Source organism: Paramisgurnus dabryanus, chromosome 21, assembly GCF_030506205.2.
Source record: "Paramisgurnus dabryanus chromosome 21, PD_genome_1.1, whole genome shotgun sequence".
Classification (NCBI taxonomy): domain Eukaryota; kingdom Metazoa; phylum Chordata; class Actinopteri; order Cypriniformes; family Cobitidae; genus Paramisgurnus; species Paramisgurnus dabryanus.
In genome coordinates this window covers 3,235,605-3,253,639 of record NC_133357.1, presented here as the reverse complement: position 1 = coordinate 3,253,639, position 18,035 = coordinate 3,235,605, and the positions used below count along the sequence as shown (strand labels likewise).

Sequence of the window (18,035 nt, the reverse complement as noted above, 5' to 3'; positions counted from 1 at the left end):
GTCATTTACGATGAAATTACAATCTGCAATTTAATCAGAGGTAAAGTTAACCTCACAGTTGTGGACGAATTAGAAGATGTGTAATTTTGCACGCATGATGGACTAAAATGTGCCTGGGAAACACAAAAGGGCGACAAAAAAAGAAAGTTAGAACTTTAATTTAGGATAAATGGCCTTCAGCCTCAAAACCATCAAGACACTGTGTGTTGGATTTACCACCAGAAGAGGACACTGTTGGACAGACTTCGAGTCTGTGTAAGAAAGGGAGACAAGCAGGAGACTGGGAAGAAACTGATTATTGAACAAATTATGGTTTAACTCATTTAACCAGGGAATTAAAATATCATCTCATTTTTAGTGGATCTATGTATTATGGTTGAAAATTCTTAAATTACTTAGAATTTAAGTGAAACGTGTTTTTTTTACAGTAAATAGAGTTGAATCAATATTGTTTCTGTAACATAAACTAGAAATATCAACTTGTATAGATTAACTTGTGTAGATAAACCGGTCTTCTCATGAAAATAGCCATAGATGCATTAAATGGCACATTTCACAAGACTTTTTTAAGATGTAAAATAAATCTTTGGTGTCCCGAGAGTACGTATGTGAAGTTTTGGCTCAAAATATCATAGAGATAATTTATTATAGCATGTAAAAATTCACACATTGTAGGTGTGAGCAAAAATGTGCAATTTTTGAGTGTGTCCTTTTAAATGCAAATGAGCTGATCTCTGTATGGCAGTGTGGTGTTTGGATAGTGCAGAAGGGGTCTCCTTCTGACATCACAGGGGGAGACAAATTTCAATTACCTATTTTTTCACGTTTGCAGAGAATGGTTTACCAAAACTAAGTTACTGGGTGATCTTTTCCACATTTTCTAGGTTGATAGAAGCACTGGGGACTAGGGATGCTAAACAATTAATCGCGATTAATCGTTAGCAGAATAAAAGTTTTTGTTTACATCACATATGTGTGTAAACTGTGTATAATAAATATGTATATATATAAATATGAACACATTCATGTATAATTTTAAGAAAAAAAATGTATATATTAAGTATTTATATTCATATATATAATATAAATTATACATAAATATACAAATGTATATCCACATGTAAACATTTCTAAAACATATACATGCATGTGTGTACATTTATTTATACGAAGTTATTATACACAGTTCACACACATATATGATGTAAACAAAAACTTTTATTCTGCTAACGATTAATCACAATTAATTGTTAAGCATCCCTACTGGGGATCCAATTATAGCACTTAAACATGAAAAAAGTCAGATTTTCATGATATGCCCCCTTTAAAGGGAATAGGATTAAAGGGATAATTCACCCAAAAATGAAAATGTACCCACTTTCATGTTGTTACAAACCTGTACAAATTTCTTCTGATGACCACGAAAGAGGCTATTTTGAGGAATGTTTGTAACCAAACCGATCAGAGGCCCCATTAACTTCCATAGTAGAAAAAAAAAAATATTATGTAAGTGAATGAGGCTCATGATCGGTTTAATTACAAACATTCCTCAAAATATCTTCCTATGAAGAGAAATTCTTACAGGTTTGTAACAAAATGAGAGTGAATAAATGATGATAGAAATTTAATTTTTGGGTGAACTATCCCTTTAAAGGGACACTCCACTTTTTTTGAAAATTTTCCAGCTCCCCTAGAGTTAATCAGTTGATTTTTACCTTTTTGGAATCCATTCAGCAGATCTCCGGGTCTGGCGGTACCACTTTTAGAATAGCTTAGCACAATTCATTGAATCTGATTAGACCATTAGCATCGTGCTAACAAATAACCAAAGAGTTTGATATTTTTCCTATTTAAAACTTGACTCTTCTGTAGTTATATCATGTACGAAGACCGACAGAAAATTTAAATTTGCGATTTTCTAGGCAGATATGGTTAGGAACTATACTGTAATTCTGGCATAATAATCAAGGACTTTGCTGCCGTAACATGGCTGCAGCAGGCGTAGTGATATTACACAGTGCCCGAAAATAGTCCCCTGCCATTGAAAGTTACTAAGGGGACTACTTTCAGGCGCTGCGTAACAAAATTGCGCCTCCTGATCGGCTGAATGGATTCCAAAAGGTTAAAATCAAATGTTTAACTATATAAGAGCTGGAAAATTAGTATATGAAAAAGTGGAGTGTCCCTTTATGAATAAAGGAATTAATTAAATGATCTACAAATATTTTAATAAAAAAAAAAAAACACCAAAAGCACAGTAAACAAAATGACCTCAAAATCTGGTTAAGGAAAAGTCCCCGCAAAACAACCCGCCCCAAAAGAGAGTAAAACACGGTGAAGAAAAGCTATGATGAAACTGTTTTCTTTACTTAAATCAAAACAAGGGTTACAGGGAGGAACAGGACACGGGATCGACCACTGGAATGTACAGAATCGTAATGAAATTCTCACAGTACAGTGATATCATTCACAAAACCAGCCGTATATTCATTGCTTACTGGAATGGAATTAAAAAAAGAAAAAATGAAGAAAACGCCATGGTACTTTTCCCTAAAAGAAAGTCCCATCAAAACAGCATTCCAGGTTCTTTCTCTTGTCTTCTTTTGAAATAAACATCTTCTTGGTCTTCAAGGTAGAAAAACAAAAGTTGTTTTCAGTAGACCTGCACTTTGGCAGTCAAGAAAACAGGGCAGACAGGAGTAATGAAAAATGAATGCGCGTCTAATCCCCTCATTTCTTCTGGATTGGGAGGACCATTGATGTCCTATCGGAGGAGAGACCACTTGATCTGCTCTTTAGCCGACTGTAGGACCTGCGGAGAACAACATACATCCAATAAAGTCAAAATCAAGACATCCAATTACAAGGTTTTGTATAAAATTAAGTTTAATGTCACGTTTCGCTTTAAATTGTTGGCTGTGACATCAATGTTTTTGGCTACTGAAACCACAGGTGTATTCAGGTGAGTCCTATATTTAAATGGGGCTGTTAAAGTGGTCATTTGATCATGGCTGTCACCACAAGGGGCGATCATTACATCTCATAATTTAAAACAAATCTGTCATGCTTTAATTTTAGCTGTAAAACTTTTAAGTGGAAAAAATGACTTTAAGTGCAATTATAATGGATGCCGTAATTAATCTGAGATGTCATTAGGTCTCATAAAGCGATACATAATAATTTATCATAACCTGATGTTTCAAATTAGGACGTGTCAAATAATTAGTCACATTTAATTGGAATGAATTACCGGCTTCAAAATAATTTATTTAAGCATTGTGTGTTCCTCTTCAGTAAACTCAATCACTCAAAGAGGATGGATGGACCAAACCGCACCCAAAAAAACTCACTTGTCTCTTAAGCTACAACACGTAATTGAATTTGAATGTGTTTGTGGTCTTGAGTCATTAATGCCATCATTTGTCTTGAAAGACAAACATCCATCAGGTAGAGAACCATTCAAAAAGTCAGGACAACACATTAGCGCATCTTCTTTATGATCACTAGTCAAAGTACTAGTGAACACTAGTAGCTCAACTGGTAGATCGTAGGTTTAATTCCCAAAAAACACACACATGCTGATAAAATGTATAGCTTGATTGCAATGTAAGTCACTTGATGATGATATAATAAAAGCATATAAGTAAATGTACATCATAACATTTTTAAATCCATAAGCTTTATTATTTAATTATAAATAAAAAAATTCAGTGCACTCTTTTTGGTCCACAAGAGTGGCGTGGACTTTGACACCACTGTATGTAAATAGTCATAAAGAGCAAGATGGAGCAAAGATGGTGCAAACAATAATGGGAACTCTGCATTACTATGTAATCGAGTAATGCAGGCACAGCAAAACGTCCAGGAATTAATTCATCATTTTAATTTGAACGAGGCAACGCATAACCATATAGCAGGAGAGACGTGGAGACAGCCATTAATCACAGACGCGAGAGGGATACAGGCAGCCTGTCGTAGGGACTCTTAAATGGGAACATTAATCAGGTCGTACTCGCGACTACGGCAGCCGCGGGGAGCCATCGCTGCCAGACAGCCGCCAATAATTAGCCATCATGTTTACATGCGGTAGACACGCGGGAACTCGGAAATCCGTGTTAATGGCGGCGCGACGGTGCGGTTCTTAATGTGGGAGCCATGAATCCAGACCACCTTAGAATCATTTTCTAAATGAATCATGGGTAAATCTCAAAGCGCTTTAAAATCATAAGAGCCACGAATGCGATAAGACAGCAGGTGTCGCTGAACGAAGCCAATCTTCTCTCACCTGAGTGACTGTCTGTTCTGTCAGAGGCACGTCGTCGCCCTACAAGAGAAAAAAAAGAGGGTGATTTTAAGACTTCCAGGTCTGCAGTTTGAACTTGAGTAGTATTGGAAATCAAACTTAATAGCTGCCTAGTAGCTCTTAAGTACATTCGAGAAAAGATGCTAGGCAGGCACAATAACATTAAGATGAGCACAATTAAAAACATTCGAAGAGGAAAATGTTACCCTCAGAGCGACGCGGTGGACAACCTGCTGAGGGTCACTCTCCAGGATCACACTGTGAGAGAGACACACGGCAATTAGTTTGCGATGAAACAAAGACAATAAAATGGCAATCGGAGCTGCAACAAATGCAACGTTAGACTCTTTGCTTTGTTTAATGAACTTCATGCTTCATTTTCTGGCCTTTGCCTTCTCATATTGTCATATCGTATTGTCAGCACTAGATCTAGTGGTCCTAAGAGGTTTTTTAATAGTCGGAGAACAATATGGCCTTAAAAAAAAAAAAAGTATAATTTGTGATGTTTTCTTGTTATACCTTATGCAGGGTGCACTCATATTATACTTAAAAGGAAAACACCACCTTTTTTCAGTATTTTACTATGTTCTTACCTCGACTTGGAAGAATTACTACATACCTACCTTTTTTCAATGCGTGCACTTAATCTTTGTACAGCACGTCGTGAATGTGTTAGCATTTAGCCTAGCCCCATTCATTCCTATGGCTCCAAACAGGGATTAATTTAGAAGCCACCAAACACTTCCATGTTTTCCCTATTTAAAGACTGTTACATGAGTAGTTAAGGGCTCGTTATAGTTGTGCGTAGGTCCTACAGCATTCCGCATCGGTTTTCATTCATACTTTTGCAGCGCGACCGTCAATGAAGAAGCAGCTTGGCAAGTTAACCCACACACGAAGAAGAAACAGCAATTTGTTGTGTATGATTTGAGAAGACCAGCAATGATGGAAGTAAATAAACAGCGACTTTTCAACTTGGCCCATCTTTGTTTTCATCGTTACAAACGGAAATACATATGATGCAGTTTTTTTACCTGATGGGAGGGCTTCTGGTGGACCAATCACAGCGTTTGCGGTCCGCGTAGAACTGACGCGCTGTTAAAAATTTTGCAGAGCTATCCACAAGCTACGGCGTAGAGCTTATGCACGACTATAAATCGGGCTTTACATGAGTAAGTATGGTGGCACAAAATAAAACGTTTGGAGCCATAGGAATGAATGGGGCTAGGCTAAATGCTAACACATTCAAGAAGCGCTGTACAAAGATTAAAAGCGCATGCATTAAAAATTCTGTGTTACGAAGGCGCGACCAAGACGTTGCGGTAAACTAACCTAGAAAATGTATATTTGACCCAACAATGGCTTAAAACAACCCATTATTTAGGATTGAAAGGTTCAATTATAACTCTGGGTATAATCTGCTGGGTTCATCTCTTTTTGACCCAATGCTTGTTATATAATGTTTTACAACATTTACAGTGTGACTCATCTGATCAAAAATAATGACTTTTAAAATGGCTTTTCTGAATGCGTTCTACAACTGAGTGAACAAACAGGAAGTACCATTGGTTGAGGCAATGTTAATATGTCGTTACACTTGAGATGATAAAACAGATACAACAATGTTTTGATAGCGTCACAGTGTTTTTCATTATACACCTTACTGAAGTGGAAACTCCCTTTTCTAAAGTTAATTTTACTGTTTTGAGATTTACAGCAATACATATTTTTTAATATTTCCTGTTACCATTATATGAAGTAATTTATAACATGATTGAATCGCCTACGATTAAGGCATTATTTATGTAACATTATATATGTTTTAAAAGTCTACACAAAATTCCAGATGATAAACAGATAATTGGTCCCGGGATCGTCTGATTTTAATTCATTCACACTGCCAGTGATTTTCTGGAATCTGTGCGTGCGTTCCCACAGATCCCGTAAAGATTCCACAAAGACAGGTGTGACATCAGGATTTGATGTAATTGTGCATTTGGAGGAATATGTTTTCACATTGTCTTAAAGGGACACTCAGTTTTTTTAAATATGCTAATTTTCCAGCTCCCCTAGAGTTAAACATTTGATTTTTAACGTTTCGGAATCCATTCAGCTGATCTCCGGGTCTGGTGGTTCCACTTTTAGCATAGCTTAGCATAATCCATTGAATCTGATTAGACCATTAGCATCGTGCTCAAAAATAACCAGAGTTTCAATATTTTTCTGTAGTTACATTGTGTACAAAGACCGACGGAAAATTAAAAGTTGTGGTACTATACTCTCATTCTTGCATTATAATCAAGGACTGTAACATGGGTGCAGGAGGTGCAAATGATATTACGCAGCACCTTAAAATAGTCCCCTTGGTAACTTCTAATAGCAGGGGACTATTTTCGGGCACTGCGTAATATCATTGCACCCCCTGCAGCCATAGTACGGCAGCAAAGTCCTTATCCTAAAGCTAATGGTCTAATCAGAATTAATGGATTATGCTAAGCTATGCTAAAAGTAGTACCGCCAGACCCGGAGATCAGCTGAACTGATTTTTTTTCGGATTTGATCCTAAACTAGTGAATCGCGTACTGTTATATAAAGCTGGCAAATGATCATAGGCCCAAACTGGACTGTAAGGGGTTGTGTACACCAAAACTTTCACGCCCGCGGCCGGCGCATGTTTTCAATTGTTTCCAATGGAAGCTCAGCGTTTTTCAAATAAGCCAGCAGCTAGCGGGTTTTTTCCGCGCTGAAAACCGGCGCTCGGCGGTTTTTCCGCGCTCGGCGCTGAGCGTCGAGAGTTGAAAGAGATTCAACTTTGGGAGAAAAGCTCCGCTCGTCAATGTCAGTTCTCACACGGCCGCCCAATCACAGTGGAGGAGGGGCGGGACATTACCACAGCAACCAACCGGCTCGCAGCTACCAAAGCGCTCAGCTGAAGAAAGCTGGCACTCAGCTGAAAAACAGCTGGCATTCGGCGTCCTCAAGGCGTTTTCAGTCGCGTTTAAAAGTTTTGGTGTGTCCAGCCCCTAAGGAGCTCTGTTCCTTGCTTAATTTCAGTTCGCAGAAATTTAGCTGTGAACGTCTGCGTTTAAAAATCTCCCAGTCAACGTGTTGCACATGCTAACTTGCGACACCACATGTGTCAATACAACGACAGCCTTTTGTTCACAAAAAATGCAGTTCTGTTACGGCAGTGTTCCTAGGTCCCCATCCCGGGAGCGATTCCAGGATAAGTTCCCAGATGTGTTTGTTTACAAAGTATGCAACTTTTCGGGATTTTGATGCCAGCATCTCTATATAACTAAACTAAATGTATGTTACTAAAACCTCATTCACACAGACCTCTGGTCCCAGAAAATACCCGTAAAATTGCCAGACAAGCGTCTGTGTGAACAAAAACTCGTTCCGTTAATCTTCTGGGATTGTTGCCGGAAAGAGGACCTAGTAAGATACGCGGGTAACCCTCTGTGTGAACAAGAATGCCATAAAGGGCGTGTCGAAGTGAGGACGCGCGCGTCATCATCACAACACAAGTTATGGTTCAGCTCCTTACAACGAGAGATAACATGCATATAAACATTCACCACGAGAATTGTTGCAAACTAGATTGAAGCAGTTATCAGGAAATGATATATGAGACGCATAAACAATGACGCACGTGCCGTAGTGAGGACGCGCGTGTCATGGCAACATGAAGTTGGTTCAACTCTTTAAAATCAGGGATTTACAACATTCACTACGAGAAATGTCAGCATACTAGACTGAAGCGGATATCAGGTAAGTTAGCTCGTTACTTACTGCGTTGAAACGGAGATCATTCAGCAGCATAAAAGAATATCGCGTCACGTGCTCATTTGAGCTATAATAAACGAAAATACCCGCATGTCATCCCAACGAGATATATTGTTCAGCTCCTCAAAATGCGGGTTTTAAATGCATATAAACAATCACGATGAGAAATGTCTGAAAACTGTATCAAAGCAGAAATCAGGGAGCTTGTCAAATATACACTCTGAAGCTGAGATCATTCACCAGAATACAACTGTGCATTCACGCGCTCCTTTGTAGTCTTATCATAAACAAAAATGCACGCGAGTTGTTTCTGGAGAGAGAAATAATAAATAATATGCAAACTTCAGACGCTGCGTAGAAGAGAGGGCGGGACTTTCAACATGTCACGTGTCTTTCCGGGACCATCAGATGCCGTGTAATCTTGGCAGTGTGAACGAACAAAAACTCTAACTATTCCGGAAAAATCCAGGATGCATTTTACGTGTATTTTACGGAATTTCTGTGTGAAAAGGGCTTAAATGTAATTTATAGGCTGTTTACACCTGGTGGTAAGATGCATTTTGGTTGATCGGATCACAAGTAGACGAAGCTAAATACAGGTGTAAATGGGCTGTGAAATGTTTTGAGCTTGTCCAAATTCGACCACATTCAGATGTAGTCAAAAACGCATTGTTTTTTTTTGGTGTAGACGCGAATGTGGTCAAATGTGTTTGAGCAAACTCTGACATAATATAAGTTTGCACAACTAAAACCATGTTTGAATGAAACCATAAGTACTCGCCCACAGACCACCCCCCTCAGTAATCAGGACAGAAGGGGTCAGAAGCGGATAAAAAGAGACGGATTATAATATCAGGTGTAAACGTGAATGTGTCTCTCTTATCCACTTGTGATCTGATCGACCAAAACGCATCTTAATACCAGGCATAAACAGTGTCAATGTAACTAAAACTAACCGATTATTTCTGTTAAACTTTCTCTTAAAAAAAAAGGAAAAATGTTTGAATATACAAAAGAGCAGCTCACCCGCCATCAACAATCTCATCAACAGCCAGGAAAAGACCTTCCATATTTTCGAGCAAAGCTCTCTTTTCCACATTTTTCCTGAAAGAGAAAGATGAAGAGAATCAGTTTGATTGTTGGATAGGTTACATTAATGAATCCAGTACATCAAGTGAATCTTTCCTACCTTAACATTTGACTCAGTGAATCAAAGAGACAATTCAGCACTGACATGAGCATCAACTATGGGAGAGAGAGAAATGAGATTCATTCAGCAAAGGCCTCAGAAACATCACATACTCTGATAAACCCACAGCATTACCTCGTTTTCATGAGAGCTGCCGATGACGTAGAAATATAAATCAATATTGCTCTTGTATACAACCGTCAGACCCTCCAACAAGGCTATTTCACCTGTTTAAAAACAAGCATGAGTCTATTTAAAGAGAACTATTCATACATAAAAATAACATGAGTGTATAATCACTCTTACTGTCTGTTCTGTGTGTCTTGTTGAAGATGTTTTTCTCAAAAGCTTTCTGCTCTTTCACTGTAGGATATGTGTCATCATAATACTGAAACATAAAACACGTCTATATTTAAAACCGTTAGTTTAAGACAACAAAGTGAAGAAAGACTAAACCCATTCTGCAAAAACAATACTATAATATTTGTTGTGTTAAGCAAAAAATCAACTAATTTGTTTACTACTGCCAGTGACCTTAACAGCTCTGTATAAACGTCATCATATCAAGACATCAGCTGATCTGATCATCAACCTGAAGTAAATGAAATCTACATAATAAAGGCGATCTCACCTTAGCATACAGTCTTTCTCCATCGTTGTCCATGATCAGAACGGCTTTCACAGTGTACAGAGACGGTTCCTGTTATGACAGAGATACAAAACATGATCGTGTTAACACGGGAACTGAATCAGTGTATCAGATTACATCTGTCTGGGTAATGAATCGGCGTGAACAGGGTAAAGGTTGTTCAGTTATATAACAGTGGCTCAGATTGACACGCTGTAAAATGAATAAAACGTTATTAGATCTTATAGAGACCCAAATAACTTTAATGTCCAAATACCATAACAACACATAACGTTCTTATGTAACTTGAGATCATCTGTTAAGCGGAGATGGGAGAAAAGTAATGTTGCTAATGCAAATAAACCGCTATCTAACGGTTGTCTTCTTAAATTTTACTCAAACAAGTAAAACGGATACACTTATAAAATTATACATTTATCGATATAAACATACCAGTATTAACGTATCCATGATCAAATCGACAGACTTTATTCACTCCTGATGCACCGTGTATTCAATTCCTGTGGGTGTCCACTTCCGCCTACGTCATGAGGTGAAAGGACAGGAGCACGGAAGTTTTGTTAGTGACGTTATTTTTGCAGCAAATGAATAATAAGTTAATAATAGGCTATCTTTATTTATTGTTTTTGTTTGGATTATGTAAATCAATACATCGTTGTAACTTTCTTGTTCTTATTTATATATTTATATTAGGGCTGTCAAAAGATTAATTGCGATTAATCGCATACAAAATCAAAGGGTTTTTTGCATATTTTTTGTGCAATTAATTTTGTGTAATTATGTGCACTGTGTAATTATATATATATATATGATTGTTCATGTATATGTATGTATATTTATATAGCCTTTATTTTGATATATTTTATATTATAAATTTAAATAAAAAATATACCTATAACATTTTTGTTCTTAAATTCATACATGTATGTGTGTATTTATATAGCCTTTACATAATATATATAAATATATACACACAGTACACACAATCACATATTTGTATGTGATTAATCGCGAGTGATTTTTTGACAGCACATATAATAATATTAATGATGTATAATTAATAAAATGTTTATATATATTTATATTAAACAATAAAAATATTTGGTTACACAGGTTCAAATATGAATTTAGAAAGAAGATAAAAATGTCCATTTATGTTTTTAGCAGACACGTATATCTATATCTATCTATCTATCTATCTATCTATCTATCTATCTATCTATCTATCTATCTATCTATCTATCTATCTATCTATCTATCTATATATATATATATATATATAAATATATATATATATATATATATATATATATATATATATATATATATATATATATATATATATATATTAGGGCTGGCCATAGATTAATCTAGATTAATCTCATACAAAATAAAAGTAATTTTTTGCATTTTTAAACACACACACATACATATATATACATTTAAGAAATGTTTTATTTAAATATTGTTTTTTTATTTATATAAAATTTAGAATATATAAAAATATAAATAAATATATATACACATGTAAATGTTTCTTAAATACATACATGAATGTGTGTGTATTTATATATACATAATAATTACAAACAGCATAAACTTATATATTAGGCAAAAAGAACTTTTATTTTGTATGATAATAATCTAGATTAATCTATGCCCAGTTCTAATATTAGATAATATATAATTAGAGCTGGGCATAGATTAATCTAGATTGTATGTCTGAAGATGGAACCCATGACCTTTTGCTTTGCTAATGCAATACTCTACCAGTTGAGCTAGAGGAGCAAATCGGCTGGAGAATAAATAACGGAAAAACAAATTTGTCAAAACTCCTACAATGTCATTATTATATGGTAAATATAGCATCAATAAGCATACAATAAGATAACAATAAATAATGTAGTTTTTAGTATTTAAAATAGTTTTTCCAACAATTGTTCATGTTAGGTCACAGAGCATTGCATTAACAGCACTAAGTGGATTTAATTCCCAAGGAGCACATATGAGATTAAAGCATCTGCCAAATGCATAAAAGTACACAAAATGTTTCTTATAACTTTTGATAAATACAATCTCAAAAAGGTTCTTCTTTTTTAATTTTCTAAAAAATATATAAGTTTGTCTATTAAACATGATTCACTATAAACTAAATCCCTTCAGAACTGCTAAAACCACTGGTTCTCACGGTCAGACACTTTGTCAACGCTCCTGCTTCTAATCCCGATCTTTAACCAATTGCATTTGAAATTGATTTGCCCTCCATAAATGACACACTAGCCTCAATGACACAGGCCCTCCTCAAAATTGCCTATGCTTCCAGTCTATCCTGTTTTTTCCATGATAATTTAAGAGATCCTCCTACAACTCGGCATCATAATTACATTGGTCACTTTTTCTGGGAAGCACCACTATGAAAGCTAATCCTATAAGGGATTTTCCCTGTGTCCATCATTTACAACAGCGACTCTGCTGACATCCGAGGTCATTCGTTTTGTTCTTTGTGAGTGGAAAGGCAGTCTTAGAGTTTTATCTAGAGATCTGTGGTGGGCTAATTTGTAAGTAAACTCACAGTGCTATTCTCGGTATGTCGTTTAGGTTTAATTTTGTGTCCAGAATGAGCGTTAGAGCATAAGACAAAGATATATATCTATGTTAAACGCAGAATCTTCTTATATGCTCGCAACTGTAAGTTCACCAGCAAGTTTCACAATGAAACATTGGGTTTTCACAATTTTACCACAAAGAGCATTTCGAAATTACCCCTTCTTATGTCAGAAAGGAAACCGTATGTCTTGCCTGGATATACAGTACTGTACAGAACAAACCTTCTGTTTAGGTATTATAGTTATTTACCACTAAACAGAATTATAGTGTTTTTGGTTTCATCTGGATTTATTTACTGTAAAGTAAACACTTGGGATTTTGATATGTATGTATTTGAAGTCTTTTTAGTAGTTTGTTTATTAGGCATCTTACCAATTGTAAGAACAATTTAAAGATTGCTATAGTTAAATTATAATCAGATACAAAGTTTTAACAATTAGCATACCTGTTAGAGAAAGCGGAGAGGGGTTATATAGTATTACATTTATTTAAGCATTAGGCAGACACTTCACTTCAAAATGATGCAGTGGCGGCCAGTGACTTCTCTTCAAAGGGGCGCAATATCAAAATATGTGTTCGGAGTGTCATGTGTGGCTCGTCATGTCAAAATATGTATTTGGTGCGTCATGTGAACCTATGCGCATCATGCATCGTGTCAAAACACGAGCCTGCTGCACACTTTTATGAAAAAAGAGACGCTCATGTTCACAAAATACTCGCAAGACACTCGCTTAACACTAACTTCTGATTACACATGAGAGTATTTGGCAACGTGATCGTTTCTTATATCATAAACTCCTTTGAAGTGTCTGCAGCAGACCTGTATTTTGACATGACGCGTGCTGCACAGGTTCATATGACGCGCCGAACACATATTTTGACACGACGGGCTAAATACATGTTTTGACGAGCTTCGTATCGTGTGCCATCGAAAAAGAAGTCACCGACTGGCACCGGGCGTGCCTCATACATCCTGAAAAGTAAAGCTGCTGGCTCGTTGATCGCCCCCTGGTGGCTGGATGCAGTAAAAGTCATAAACCCGCTCTCTCCATGCAAACGAAACGGGACTCAGGTCAAATAAAAAAATTACACTTCCAATAAAAAAAATTGTAAAGATGGTTTTGGTCCTTTAAGGTAGTTGTTATATGTTCAGTTGTTCATAAGTTTCGGTTTAGCTAGTAATTTCATGCTGTAGAAACGGGGCGTGTTGTTATGATTGACATTTGTGATTGACAGCTTCTCTGAGCGGACTGTCGGAGCTTCGAGGGAAGATTGCAGATATAACTAACTATTAATTTTTCGATTTCTTTGTTGTGTCAAATCGACAAAATGAATTGTTTAGCAGTAAACTGTACTAACCGACCTACAGGATCTTTTTTTTCCGGTAACGTTAAATGTGGGCTTTATAATCGAATTAATAAAAGTTAGTAGCTAAGATAACACGCCTAACGTAAGTCAAAACAAAGCGTGCCGCACAAGCCCTGAAAAGTGAAGCCAAAACGTCTCCCCCATGGTATTCAATAGGACCAACTAAACAATTTAATTACACTTCAATTATTTCTGTTTCTGTCATTTACTGTAGTTTTTATCACGCTGATGTAAATTCAAGTGTTTGTTTTTAAAATAAGTTTGTTTTTAGTTAGTTATTTAATGCAATAAAAACGGTGGTGTCACGTCATGATTGACAGCTGTGTTATGCGCATTCTGCTAGAATGGGGACTTGATATCGCGGCCTTACTTCGTGCTCACTACTGCTCAGGACTGGTCCCGAAATCGCTACTGCGCAGACTCAAGACCCAAGATGTCAGCGACGTATCGGTACACTGGCGGCTTCACTTTTCATCAATGGAAGAACTTTTTTACAGTCTATGGTTAAAACAGACTGCATGAACTAAAGATCGTTAATTTTGCTGTCCAACACATCCAACAAAATTTTTCATTTTAAATCATTTTCAAAAATAGCCGTACTGTAATATAGTGTATTATTATGTGTATTATGTTACGTTCAAGGGCCGTAGTTGAATTGGGCATGCAAGAGTTTGGGCGGAAGTTTGATATCGCGGCTCCTCCTCCGGGCTCCACGGACGATTCCTTCTGCGCATGCCCTGGCTCCAAACTGACGTTTTTGCGTAACATGTCAGCACCCATCGTCGTACAATTTACGTTCAGTTCATTACAATGGAAGGAAGCGGCGCCGCTGAAATGATGTACACTGTATTCAAGCTATAAATTGTTCTTGTTCCATGGGGATTGAACCCATTACCTTTTACATTGGTAATGCAATGATCTACCAGCTGAGCTACAGGAACACTTTAACAATGCATGCAGAGTCCTGTATTTAAGGTTACATTTAAAATTATGCATTTGGCATTTGGATCAGTTAAAAAATTACTTCAATTGATAATGTCTAAAAATTTAAGTTTATTCAACTTAAAATTTCACTTTACTTCACCAATGAAGTGACTTTTTAAGTTGAACCAACTTTTCACTTTTTACAGTGTATGTGTATTCCCTGGGATCGATTCCTTGACCTTTTGCACCATTAATGCAATGCTCTACCACCTGAGAAACAGCAACACTATAGGAATAGTTCATACTTAAATAATTATTAGCTGTAAACATGTTTTGTTAGTATCCCTTCATGTCCCAGAATTCTTTGAAAAGCGCCACTCTTATGTGTTTCATTGCCTGAACACACAGAGGTCATTTTCTCAGAACTCAGTTCTGAAGAATATTTTCCGCTAAACAAACGTTACACCTGACAGACTCCAAATGAGGAACCTGCGCCCACAGAATCATTGTGCACTGTAACTATGTCTCAATAGTGCTTGAGATAAAGTTGACAGATAATCGAATAAATTACACAATAGTTCATCTTGATCAACGAGGTCACGCTACAGTAATCGTCTTTTTCACACCGTATCAGAATGGCAGCGATGGATCTGCTGGGCACCTTGGCCTTTGAGTAGCACCTGACTTTGGGGTGACTCCGTATCCCATTCGGTTCACAGGGTGGACACGGGTGTGTCAAAAGCAGCGCTGCCCCTGTGGTTGGCATGTGTGGCTGTAGGAACAGAGGCGATCGTAGGAAAGGGGATGTTGTGTGACGGAAACTCTGTTGAATGCTGATAAAGGCTTGTCTAGGTGCTCCTGCTAACTGCTGTGGTTTCTGCCATGAGACGAGGTTTGAGGGGAGCTGCCCACATTATTGTGGCATACTTTAATTCACCCAGGCCTCCTCTGTTGCACAATGAAGCATATACACTGTACGTCTGTGTGCACATTATACAAATTATTGTTTTGTCTAGTAGTGGCTTTGAATATGTTGATGTTTGAAACATTTAGTGCTCAATAATATAAATGCACATCCAAAGTAAAATTCCAAATGTTTTGGTTATAGATGTTGGTTAAATAAAACAGTATACAGGAACAAAGGTCAAGAATATGAATGTAGATTTAACAGTAAGGTTTTTAACAGTGTTTGTTATTAATGTCAAGTTAGGTCACATTTAGTTTTTTAAGCTTAATTTAAAAAAAAAAAATAGGGAGAAAACAATTGTTTTTTATTACTTTCTAACATTTTTTAACTGAATAGATTTCTTGTAATTGCTTCATTATTTAAAAATTTTATATATGTACACTCAGAAAAAAGGTACATGAAGGTAAAAAAGTTTTCAATGGGGCGGTACTTTTTCAAAAAGTATACTTTTGTACCTAAATATTGGTACACACTGGGAGCTTAGAGGTACATACTGGTACCACAAAGATACATATATGTACCTAAATGGTACATAATAGAACCTCTTTAAAGGTGCAGTGTGTAATTTTTAGAAGGATCTCTTAACAAAAATGCAAAATAATATACAAAACTATATGATCACGGGTTTATAAAGACCTTTTATAATGGACCGTTATGTTTTTATTACCTTAGAATGAGATGTTTTTATCTACATACACCGAGGGTCCCCTTACATGGAAGTCACCATTTTGTGCAGCCATGTTTCTACAGAAGCCCTTAATGGACAAACTTTTTTTACTAAGTTGTGTCCGATGATGACACGTTTGTCCTGTGGTGGCTAGCGTAGCTTTTCTATGCGTTTCAAAACTGCGGGGTGAGCAGTGGACTAAGCCAATGCGCAACCTCACCACTAGATGCCACAAAAAGTTACACACTGCACCTTTAAAAGGTACCATCCCAGTGAAACTTTTGTACCTTTTTTAGAGTGCAATATAGGATATTTAATGTCAGATTCTCGTTCTAACGGACTCCATATAATGTGACACACTCACTGTTTTACAAAATTTAATTTGTGACCCAGTCTGTGAAATCCTCATAATTATTGATTTTACATTAATTTCAATCTTTGACATGATCTTACTTAGTCAGTTTTAAAGTACTTTATATATTTATATATATATATATATATTGCCCAGACAGCAGACACGGGGCCAGATCAAAGTCGGCAGCTCCAGTGTCAAAGTCGGCAGCTCCGGTGTGGATCCGGCCCAGAGTCGTCTGGTATCTGGGTGTGGTATTTTTTACAAATTAACTCTGTAAGCTTTATTATTTAAAAAAATGCTTATTCCCTCATAAGCTTGAATCAAAATCGTGAATCTCATTCCCTTCTTTGAAACTCCTTGATCTCTTTTTACTTCCAGTCACGAGGGCAAGGCTTGAAAAAAGTGACTTTAAAGGGACACTTCCCCCTTTTTTTAAATGCTCATTTTCCAGCTCCCCTATAGCTAAATTGATTTTTACCGTTGGAATCCATTCAGCTGATCTCCGGGTCTGGCGGTACCACTTTTAGCTGCAGCAGGCGCAATGATATTACGCAGCGCCTGAAAATAGTCCCCTTGGTAACTTTTAATAACAGGGGACTATTTTCGGGCACTGCGTAATATCATTGCGCATCCTGCAGCCATTATATTACAGTATAATCCTAGCCATATCTGCCTAAAAAATTGCAACTTTTAATTTTCCGTCAGTCTTAGTACACAATGTAACTACAGGAGTCAAGTTTTAAATAGGAAAAATATCAAAACTCTTTGGTTATTTTTAAGCGCAATGCTAATGGTCTAATCAGATTCAATGGATTGTGCTAAGCTATGCTAAAAGTGCTAGTGCCAGACCCGGAGATCAGCTGAATGGATTCCAAAACGGTAAAAATTAAATGTTTAACTCTAGGGGAGCTGGAAAATGAGCTTATTTTGAAAAAAAAAGTGGATTTCCCCTTAAAGATATCAAGGTTATATTTTCTCAAAATTGTTTTTACATTATATAGGATGATTTTATGTAAAACAGTAAGTAACTAAAAATGACTTATTGACAATATTCACAGGAATGGTCACAATTATGTTAAATGAACTATATTACCTATTTTGGTATAATAATAGTGGGAGTGTTTTAGTAAATATTTTGCATTACAGACTAGAGAAACTTATAAAGAAACTGACTTTCAGAATATTTACGTAAAAAATCAGTTCATAAGGCAGAGTAA

At 36.6% G+C, this 18,035-nt stretch overlaps 1 protein-coding gene across 1 annotated transcript; it reads right to left on the bottom strand.

Moving 5' to 3' along the window:
* Positions 1-2,346: 2,346 nt before the first annotated feature.
* On the bottom strand, positions 2,347-10,508 carry copz1 (COPI coat complex subunit zeta 1). Its single transcript, XM_065285312.1, has 9 exons — positions 10,363-10,508; positions 9,913-9,981; positions 9,588-9,669; positions 9,417-9,508; positions 9,282-9,337; positions 9,119-9,196; positions 4,510-4,561; positions 4,286-4,324; positions 2,347-2,812 (listed from the first exon to the last, which is right to left on the bottom strand). Exons 1-9 carry the CDS (start codon positions 10,378-10,380, stop codon positions 2,765-2,767), a joined length of 534 nt encoding a protein of 177 aa, XP_065141384.1. The 5' UTR covers positions 10,381-10,508; the 3' UTR covers positions 2,347-2,764.
* Between the last annotated feature and the right edge of the window lie 7,527 nt (positions 10,509-18,035).

Excerpts from the sequence above, each read along its gene's own strand:
- copz1 (XM_065285312.1), bottom strand. Across the intron at positions 9,670-9,912 it reads GAGAAAGACTGTATGCTAAG|TATTATGATGACACATATCC; the intron begins GTGAGATCGCCT and ends TTTATGTTTCAG. Across the intron at positions 4,325-4,509 it reads TCCACCGCGTCGCTCTGAGG|GGCGACGACGTGCCTCTGAC; the intron begins GTAACATTTTCC and ends TTTCTCTTGTAG.